Source organism: Zootoca vivipara, chromosome 5 (assembly GCF_965207765.1).
Source record: "Zootoca vivipara chromosome 5, rZooViv2.hap1.1, whole genome shotgun sequence".
Classification (NCBI taxonomy): domain Eukaryota; kingdom Metazoa; phylum Chordata; class Lepidosauria; order Squamata; family Lacertidae; genus Zootoca; species Zootoca vivipara.
In genome coordinates this window covers 9,233,956-9,244,730 of record NC_142588.1, presented here as the reverse complement: position 1 = coordinate 9,244,730, position 10,775 = coordinate 9,233,956, and the positions used below count along the sequence as shown (strand labels likewise).

General features: G+C 43.5%; 1 protein-coding gene across 3 annotated transcripts in view; it reads right to left on the bottom strand.

The window, feature by feature from the left end:
- Positions 1-2,909: 2,909 nt before the first annotated feature.
- Positions 2,910-10,775, bottom strand: part of NSD2 (nuclear receptor binding SET domain protein 2) — a 67,953-nt gene continuing 60,087 nt past the window's right edge. For all 3 annotated transcript variants that reach the window (XM_088670010.1, XM_035137435.3, XM_088670011.1), the window contains 6 exons: positions 10,397-10,666; positions 9,328-9,444; positions 7,644-7,785; positions 6,901-7,007; positions 4,700-4,904; positions 2,910-3,930 (listed from right to left, as the gene is read on the bottom strand). In XM_088670010.1, the coding sequence (XP_088526136.1) occupies positions 3,665-3,930; positions 4,700-4,904; positions 6,901-7,007; positions 7,644-7,785; positions 9,328-9,444; positions 10,397-10,666 (1,107 nt within the window). In that variant the 3' untranslated portion in view covers positions 2,910-3,664. The remainder of the gene's footprint in view (positions 3,931-4,699; positions 4,905-6,900; positions 7,008-7,643; positions 7,786-9,327; positions 9,445-10,396; positions 10,667-10,775) is intronic.

Sequence of the window (10,775 nt, the reverse complement as noted above, 5' to 3'; positions counted from 1 at the left end):
TCTTTCCTCCTTGTAGCATCATAACGGGCAGCTATTCTTTCTAATTTCTTTCTATTGGGTTCTTTGTTACAAAGCAAACAGGTACAGGGAACAGTGTATCTGTCATCCCCACTTTCAATTCGTAGTCTTTTTCACGGTTTGTTTATATTTGTTGAGACGTTTTTGTCATAGACATCTTACAATTGGGGGAAGGGGAGGAGATGGGGGTATTGTTCTTTTGCTCTATTGCCTATTCTTAGTGGGGGGGGGGGTATTGTGCCAGCATCGCGGGGGTAGGTCCTTTGTGTATTTATTATTATTGATATTGCGAGAGGTTGGGGTTCCCAAGCTTGGTTGGTTGTGTTGTCGATTGCGCTGTGTCCTATTTGTGTGAAGGGGTGGGCTTGGTTACCCATATTGAATTGTATGCTGTTGTGTGTGGGTAGGTCATTGTCCTGTGAATGTAATAAAGGGGAACCTCACTGTGGTGAAGGCATCCTCCGTAGCTCGTCCTCCTGCTAGTTTGAGTTTTTTTGGTTAACTTTTCTAGTACAGCGGTTTCTCATTCATTTTGGTACCAGTGGTCTATGTTCACTCCCGATAGGTCCTTCCAGCGTCTAGTTATGTTTCTAGCTGCCGAGAGTGACTTACGAGTTCCTTGTATGTAATGTACGTATGTGTTGTTGTCCTGGAAGATATTTAATAGGGCAAGTTCTGGAGTTGCTTCTATTACCTGTTTTGTTATTTCCTGCAGCACTGATATCCAGAAGGATTGGATTTTGGGCCATTCCCACATTTGGAGGTACAGTATGTTAAATGCCTATTGAGGTTCAGCCTGTCCTGCATTTAGATCAGTGGTGTCCAAACTTTTTTCAAAAGAGGGCCAGATTTGATGAAGTGAAGGGCTGTGGGGGCCAACCAAAGTTGTTGACCTTTTTTAGGATTGAAGTTGTTGAAGTTGTTGTTTAGGATTTTCGGCCAGATTGGGCCCCCGAAACGGACTTTGGACATGCCTACTTTAGATGAAGTTCCTGGGTGTAACTGTGCCAGCTTCCATGATTAGGTACCATCTATTAATGTTTTAGGTTGAGTTCTCTTCTTTTGGCAGAGATGGATTTGAATGGTGGTTTAGACCTTAGTCTCTAGACCAGGCATCCCCAAACTTCGGCCCTTCAGATGTTTTGGACTACAATTCCCATCATCCCTGACCACTGGTCCTGTTAGCTAGGGATCATGGGAACTGTAGGCCAAAACATCTGGAGGGCCGCAGTTTGGGGATGTCTGCTCTAGACCATTGGAGATAGTTTTTATTGTATTTTAATCTTTGTTGAAAGCTGCCCAGAGTGGCTGGAGAAACCCAGCCAGATGGGTGGCGTATTAATAACAATACCCCAAATTTATTTTATTGCCCTGCTCCCATTGGTTTTTAATTGTGGTCTGTAGTGTATTGGAGTACTATTTTCTTAACATTCTTAACAGCAGTTATTCTTAACATTTAATTAGGTTTTACAGAGATGACCTGTGCAAAGTATCTAATGGTTCTTTTTCCCCAACTTGGTCTGTTTGAGTGAACGGTACACACACAATATTGCTACTGCTCATATTCATGTTAGCGGTGGTTCTATCTTGTTTAATTGGCATTTATTTTACTTAGACCTCTCCGTGCTTGTGTTAGCAGCTGCTGAAGTGGTTTTCTTTTCAGCTGGTGTAACTGCATCCAATGGAAGGTCAGCCTTTCACGTGTGGTAGTGGCATCCACTTTGCATATTAGCCAGGCAAGCGGGACAACCCATTCTAGGTTCTCCATTCCCTGCAGAAAATGGACCTTCACGGTAGGTCCAACATAACATTTTGTATTTCTCAAGTTCTCAGTAAAAGAATACCTAGGGATTTATTGGTTCCTTACAAGACGGCTGCGATAGCCCCAAATTCTGATTGTGGTTATTCAGGGTTACATCAAGTTGTGGCAGCTTGAAACTGTGGAATACTATGCTCCGAGACAGTCAAACTTATCGTGTTAAAATTGCAAGTACAGTCGTACCTCGGGTTGCGAACACCTTGGGTTACGAACAACTCGGGGTACGAACTGCACAAACCCGGAAGTATGTTTGCTGCGCGTGCATGCGCAGAAGCCCCACGCGCATTTGCGCAAAATGGCGTTTTCGGGTTACGAACTGCGACCCGGAACGGATCGCGTTCGTAACCCGAGGTACCACTGTAGATTCATATGGCTGACTGCTAGAAGAATCAGTTTCATTAAAGAAATGGTTCCCAACGATGCTGATTTGGGAAAACTATGGCACTGTTTACAAATGGCATGAACAAAGATGAAGCCTAAAAATACTTTAATTTCTGGATTAAACCACTTTGATATTTTAATCTAAAAAGTGGCAGTTAGCTCACGGAACCTTTCACTATTATGCCTTATACTTGCTGCTCATTCCATGAACATGAAATGGCCACACTTTTTATTTGACGTTATAAACTTTAAAATGTCCAGATTTTTAAAGATGGCAGAATATATTTGTTTAAATTCTAAGGTGAGAAAAACACCAACAACATTCAAACTGGCAAAAAGTTAACAGGAAAGGAACCCAATTGTCTGCATAACTGTTTGCATCTGCCGAAGGACTGTTGATAACAAAATTTAGAAATGCTAAATAAGAGACAAAATGCAATTACTCATGTCACAGGGCAACTGCAAGGAAGTTTTACTCAGCAATGCTCATTAATTTCAGTGAATCTATTCTAAGTTAGGTCCATTAATTACAATCGGCCTACTTGAGTAAAACCTTTTTGAATACCATCCATATTATTTTAGAAGCTGCTGGTTAATTTCTTCTTTTTCATTATCACATTGATACAAAAAACCACTATTTAGCTACTGAAGACATTCCTGGCTTTTAAAAAGAAGAGTAAATGAGCATTAGTTTGGTTTTTTAAAGGCTTTTATTATGCAAATACAATCTAAAAAATGGGCATAGATTTTAATATCGATTTAAATGTCACGTTATCATTTTCCTTCTTTGAAACTCAACAGGAGGCAGTTCTTTCTTTCAAAGCTTTTGTTGTGGTATGCTGCCTGTTTCCATCATATTCCTGTTCCTTGGCAGAATATTACAACAAAACAAAAATAAAATCCAAAGCAAACCAAACATCCTTCTGGACAAAGCTCAACGCACATGGTTATACTGAGCTCTGTGCCTCTTAAACTGTATGATGTCCATATGCCTCACTTAACGCGGGTAATATAGGCAGCTCTACGCACAACGTTTGGCTTTAAAGGCTAATCACGTCTTTCTTACGCACTATTTAAACACTTGCTGGGTGGTGACTACTATTTCAAAAAGCTATGCATATACGCCTTAATTGGTTGGAAATGAACACACCTCCAACTAGGGAATTCTGGAATGAATTGTTTTTCACTCCTAACAGTTCAAGTGTTGTCATTATTGCTGAAGAGTAAACCTGGTTTGTCCTGAAAGTGGCTGAACTTGGCATGCCACACAGTCCATGATCAGTGCAGAAGCAACAGAACACACTGCTGCCGTTGGCTCAGTGGATTAAAAATGATTCTGCCCCAAACCCAATTCCTGCAGAATATATGTAAAAGACATGTCCTTCTCTGACCCTATTCACAACTTATCTACAAGACAGCATGGGCAGCGGGAACCGCAGTTCGTAATTATTTACATTCCTTCCTCTTCAATTTGTTTCTTTGTCTCCGCTTGCACTTCAGCGCGGCCAGTTTTCTAGGGGGTCTCGCCGCCGCCGCCTTTTCAGCAAAATTCTCCCCAATGTGGTCGGAGCAGAACAACTGTCCAGATAAGTTAGAATCCAGCGCTGTCTCCTCTTGATGGTTCTTGCAAAAAGAGTTTGGGCAGAAGTGGCAGAAGGAGACAGAAGGCTTGCCACAAACATCACAGTGGTGCCAAGGGCACTCCCATTTTCCTGCCGGCAGAAAAAGGGTAGAGAGTCAATTCAGAAATAACTGTGTTTAAGGGAATATTCTTGTCTCAAATAATCTCAGCAGTGCCAATTAAATCAAAAGTTGTGGAACCAAGTTCTGAGCTTGTAAGGCAGTCACTAAAGAGCCCTCCCCCCTCTCATTCATATATATGTGTGTTTCACCAAAGCATGGGCAGATAATATCTACTCAGATTTCCTAAAAGGTAATGGCAAAATGATTTCTTGATCCTGGACACTTAATTTCAGTGCCATGGTGGAGCACTCCCTTTGGGGGGTAGGTATGCCAGGGGCCCTAGGTCCATTTTCTCCCTCTCTCTCTGCCACCCCTTTTCTGTTTCTAATCTTCCTTACCACCTGCATGAAACAAGGATCACTTATGCAAGACATGCATGAGCAGGGCATGAGTCCTGGGCTCCCATGCTCCCCCTACTCTTTATCTTCCAGGGAGAAGGACCCAAGCAGCACCCTGTTCCCCTTGAAGTCAGCTTGTTTGCATCGCCCAGACCAGAGATCACGGCTGGCTCACAAATTCTGGCCAGCTTCCCTACAAGCAACTCCAAACGATGTGTTATGAAGGTGTGGCTTGTTTAAACCAACCAGAGTTTGTGATAAAGTCCAGAACTAGGGTGGGTAGTGGTTTAAGAAGCCAGTTTTAAAAGAAAGTGAAGGCTGCTTAAGCTTTTCCCTTGTCCTTTTCAAAAGGAAGACAAGGGGGAGCAGGCCATAAAGTCACGGCTTCACTTTTACTCACCGAAAGGGCGTTTCACCAAATCAAGGCACGAGAGATGGTAAGCCTTGGTACAAGATTTTCGGTCGCATAATACAAGTTGGCCTCCGTCACCACAACGGAAGCAGTAATCCTCAGATTTTTTCCTTGCTTCGTTCTTTGTTTTGCGTCTCCTTGCTCTTCTTTTGGTTTTCTTTCCTTTCTCTTCTGAAGCATTAGAGGATGAATTCTTTAAAAAAAGGGGGGGAAGCAGTGCATTGCAGAGTTACAGCTTCCCAAGGCAAATGGCAGAAATCAATTTTCACAAGCCTTGCAACACCTGCCTACAAAGATCTGGAGCAAAAAGGAAACCCCAGAATGGGTAGGTTGCTGGGCTCAAACCAGAGCTGCTAAACACAGGACCTCTCTAGCAGTTCAGCCACTTTTCTCAAATATTTTATATTTCTGACCAGCGTTTGACAAACTAGATGAGGAAGAAGTGACTTATAAAATAATGCATGGAGGAAGTGGCCACAGCGAAGTTTTTCTCTGTCTCTCGTAACACTTGAACTCATGGACCTCTGGCGGAGCTAAATATTGGAAAACCGGGATGTGCTCCCGTGGGAGCCAGTGATGGCCACCAACTTGGATGGCTTTGAAAGGATCGGCACAGGGCATTCTGAAGTTTGCGGGAAATGTGGCAGCTTGCCTTTGGGCACGAGTAGGCTGGAATGAATTTACAAGACCAGGCCTTCAAGGTGACTGCTAAATCTGATGACTTATAAAGTGCTGAGCGACCTCCTTAAGTGCTTTTGCCCAGACAGGCTACGTTCTTGAACTGTGGTAATACATTTTGCTTGCCTGCCCCACCCTGGAGGGTGTCCATGAGAGGCTGGAGATTTCTCACCCTCTCTAAACAGCTTGGACTTAGAAAACGCTGGTTTCCATACTAGCCCTTCCAAGGACTGCTAGGGATCAGCCAAGTCTTACTAAGTGATTTAAATTGATTTGATTTAAATCAAATCCACCCTGAGAGGGAGTCGGGTAGGCTGCAGCTTCCAGGAGAAGCATTTGGGCAGAGTCCCTCCAATGGTGTAATGACTATGTTTGCCCAAACTATCTGCTAACTACTATGTACTGGTCATGTCGCCTGCTCTAAATGTCGCCTGCATGTAATGTCACTAGATGTAAATTCTGTCTGAGAAGGTGCAAGACTTGCCAATTCCAGATGTTTTGATTGACACATAATTTGACCTCCCTGACCCACAGCAAACCCTCCTATTTTTGTGGCGTATTTTCGATTATCGACTTTCGGGGGTTGGGACTTCTTGCTGTTTCACGCCAAGTGTAAGCCTTTGACAGAACAGCCTTTGTCTTGGGTTTCCCCGTTGGCTTTAGAGAGGTCAAATCTTTGTTGCGACAAACAAACGATAAAAGGTGTAAGAGCCTGCCTTGCTTTTGGTTTTGCTTGCTTGTCCCCTCTCTTATTTTCGCTGACCAAAGAACCTAGCTTCTTAAGAAGAACTCAGGTAGGGAGTGTTGGCTAACCGAGCAACAATTTCCACATACAGTGGTAGCTCGGTTTAAGTACACAATTGGTTCCAGAAGTCTGTACTTAACCTGAAGCGTACTTAACCTGAAGCGAACTTTCCCATTGAAAGTAATGGAAAGTGGATTAATCCGCTCCAGATGGTCCGCGGAGTACTTAAACTTAAGCGAACTTTCCCATTGAAAGGAATGGAAAGTGGATTGATCCGTTCCAGACGGGTCCATGGAGTAATCAACCTGAAGCGTACTGTTATAAGCAAAAATCTGCCCTTATTCCCTTATGGGGTACACAAGAGCCCTTATTGGGTTCTCCATCGGTCGGAGAATATAACAGAGGCCAACCAGAGAAGTTTGAGAAGCAAAGCCTTTATTTTTGCTGTTGCAACAGGGTCCTTCCCCTCACGCAGGAGAACAAGGAAGGAACCCCAAACAAAGGTGTCCTGCCCTTAAATAGAAATTTGAAAATGGTTTCAGCCCACCCCCCAGAAGCATCACCCATACGTCACAAAAGGGGTGTAGCCCAAGACCGCCTTCCCTAAATTCATCATAGGTACATCATGAAAGGGGAGGTCTGGTGGCAGTAATCTGAGCATCCTGGACCTTGCCCCCTGTCCCCAAAACCTAATCAACAGAAAAAGGAGATACTTACATTTTATGGGTAATAATTAACAAAAGAATAATAAATAAATAATACATACCTTTGGTCTGTCTCCAAGAAAGCCACTACAGTTTGGAGCACCACATTTACACACCGTTTTTTCATTGCCCAGACAGTCAAGATTGTAATTAAAAGTCAATTCTGTCCCTGAGTAAGAAAAAACAAGGTAAGATTTTTCACTGCAACTTCACACCTTTTCTACTGGAAACCCCCCCTCCCATGTAAGAGATGGAAAGGGGAACTGAGGATAAACAAACAAAAACAAGAGCAACCATGCGGTGGTTATTAGGATTTTAACATTGTATTTCAACCTACTCCTTTCTTCTCTCGTCTGTGTCTCCTTTTCGTGTCCCAGTGCCATATTGTTTTGATGTTTAAAGTTTCACGGTTCACATCCTTACGGTTTAGGGAAGTTGTGAACGTACAGCTAAAAAGATCTTAATTTTTATCTCTGTTTCTGGGAAACACTTATTGATTCCAAAGGAAATATCATTTTGTATACTGTAAAAGTTCTATTCAGGGGGGGGGGGGGAGAGAGATCAAAAGGCATGCAAGTGATTTACGTCGGTTCCAAAGCAAAGCTTGATCTGCGCACGGAGGTGCCGTGGGAAGCAGGATCCCCTGTGCATTTCTGGTGACCGAGGCAGGTCCACCACACATGCGGAACTGGTCCCGGCACTGGAGTAAATTAAGAAGCCTTAATGTGAACACTACGGAGTACACTTTTTACACAAGGCTCTGAGCTGTGGAAAACGATTCTGTTGTCCTAACGTTCGTATGTACCTGCCGGAATACTACACACAGCAAACAGTCCTACACGGGTGTCGCCATGTACAGTCCACTTCAGAGTCTCACAATTTGGTTGGCAGCTGTGGTTCATAAACCGGGAATAATTTCCTTTGGGTCCGGCGTCAATTATGCGGTCCTAAAAGTTGGGAACAGAACCAGATGGGATTGGGTTTAACAGCAAAGCAAGCGTTTCTCCGGCAGAGCTAATCATACCTGTCGAGTTGAAGTTGTAGCTCTTTACGCCAGCACAATGCTAAAATAGACAGGCAAACTCCCAACGTATCCCTGGTTGTAACTGTACCACATTTACCGACAAGAAGTCTTGTTTTGTGTATCTTTTGGGTAACTAAAATTGGCATAGCTTTCCTCAATACTAGACTCTTTAAAAAGATTAATGTAAAAACGCTATACACTACTAATAGATTTTGAATCCTGTAAGCTACAACGTTCAAAATTATACTAAGCAGGAGATGAAAATGCAGCCAACCTATTGCTTTGCTTGGGGGTGGAGGGTCTCGAGAATTTGGCAGGAAGAATTATAATGATGGCGTGTGTTAGTTCACATGTATTAAAGGAAATACTGGAATATCGGGGATATTAGGAGATCTACTCTGTAGATATTTAAAGTCTCCTTTGCTAGGTGGTTCAGATACTGCATTGCTGTAGCCCATGGGTAGGCCAACTAAGGCCTGGGGGCTGGATCTGGCCTAATCGCCTTCGAAATCTGGCCTGCGGACGGTACGGGAATCAGTGTGTTTTTACATGAGTAGAATGTGTCCTTATATTTAAAATGCATCTCTGGGTTATTTGTAGGGCATAGGAATTTGTTGTCATCCCCCCACCAAAAATAGTCTGGCCCCCCACAAAGTCTGAGGGACGGTGGACCGGCCCCCTGCTGAAAAAGTTTGCTGACCCCTGCTGTAGCCTAAGAGGCAGTTGCCCCTACAAAAAAGCTTGACATGCTCAGATAAGCTGCTACTTCAGCGGTGCTCTGGGCAAGGGATGAACTCTGCAGGAATGCCTGAGGAACTTCTGCTTTAGCAGTCAGACGAATTAGTCAGGCAGAGAGGGAGGGGGTGAAAGAAGCACCAGAGCTTCCCTGTGCTCCCCATTTCTCCTGCCTGAGGTATTTTCCCCACACATACTGTGTGGAGATCGTGGAAGAACAGCTCCTGGGTTTGGGGGGTTGTTGAAATCTGGTTTCAGCATGAAGCAACTGGCTGCAATAGACACACTCATATCATTTGGGCTAGTAGGCACATGACAGCATGTTCTGCTCAGGTGAGCACCAAACAGAAGTTTTATTATTATTATTTATTTTATTATTATTATTAATTATTTATTATTATTATTATTATTATTATTATTATATTGCCTTACATCCATAGATCTCAGGGCAGTTAGCAACATAAAATTGCAATACTAAAACACACACACAAAATACATAATAAAATAAGGGGGGAAACCCCTTGGGAATGGCTTGTGTACAAGAGCAGCACCAATTCCACAATAAACTCCTGTTTTAGAAGCACCTGAGGCAGCTTTTGACAAATGTATTTGCTGCCACTGATCACAATGGTTTACGGTAGTTGCGTTTTTTTTCTTTTAGGTCAACCATGAGATTCAAATATCTAGGTCAACCATGAGATTCAAATGAAGACATTTTAAAATACTATACCTTATCAATAGTAAGCATATAAAAGTGGGTGATATCGTTTTCTTGAGCAAACTTGATCCTTGCCATGCATTCCTCTTCATCAATTAACTCGCCAACGTACTCATTCACAAACTCACCCTGAGGAATAGATATTATTATTAACAGCATGCCACCCAATAATATACAGCAACGTATCAAAATAATCGTACAAAACCAAAACAGCATAAAACTCAACAGAAAAGAACAAAATCATGTATGGTCAAAGGCCTGGTTGAAGAGGAATGTTTTCACCTGGCTCCTAAAGGTGTATAATGGCACCTGATGAACGTCCCTAGGGAGAACATTCCATAAACGGAGTCACCACTGAAAAGGCCCATTCTTGGTCCTATGGCAAGCACTGATGCTCTTAAATAATCCTTTCTAGACCTTGTGTCCCCTGGATGTTCTGTACTTACCTTCCAAGTCCCGGACTGCAGAATCCGGGACCGGCAGCCGTGTGATACCGGAGGTTGCGTCGACGTAACTTCCGGTGTCGCTTTGCCCTTCTATGGGCACTAAAAATGGCCGCCGGCGGCTTTGAAAGTCGCTTCTACGCATGTCAGGAAGTGCGTCGACGCAACTTCTGGTGTCGCTCTGCCCATCTATCTGCACCAAAAATGGCCGCCACGACACCGGAAGTCGCGTCTATGCACTTCCGGACATGTGTAGATGTGACTTTTGAAGCCGGCGGCGGCCACTTTTGGTGCCCATAGAAGGGCAAGTCAGGAAAAAAAAGGCCGCCGGTAGGAGAAAATAACGGAGAAAAACGGGAGATGAAGTGATACGGGGGACCACCGGGAAAAAGGTAAGTAAAAACGGGGGTTTCCCTGGGAAAACAGGGTACTTGGCAGCTATGGTTCTGTATCAGAACTCCCGCCAACCCTAGGATGATGGATGACGGAGCCCAAGACATCTGAGGAGCACTAGTGTGGGAAGGTGGTCCTAGAGGAGGCAAACTAGAGAACCCAATGCTACGTGTACAGGGAATAATTCTTCTTGTTCCGAAGCGAAGCATCACAAGACGAATGGACCCAACTCACTTAACGCATACCTTTTTAATGTCTCTCTTTGCAACCAAGCCCCATCCTTTGCCATCAGTCTTGATTATCTTCGTTTCAGGATACTGGCGCTTGGTAAAACACTGGTTTTGGCAGCGCTCTCCGGCCGGACATACTTGTGGGTGGCATTCATACATTAGCATCCGATTTAGACACTCTGAATCAAAACCACAGGGGTTCTCATCAGAGGGTTTGCAATTGCATTTGGGAATCTCAGAAATGTCAGCAGTGTAAATCTGAACTTTTCCAAAAGGCTTATTTACCTGAATAACATATTAAAAAACAACAACAATGAAGCAGTTATTGGCTATTATTTCTCAAAAAAGGCAATCTATATTACAACTCATTTAATCTCTAAAATTCACCCCCCCA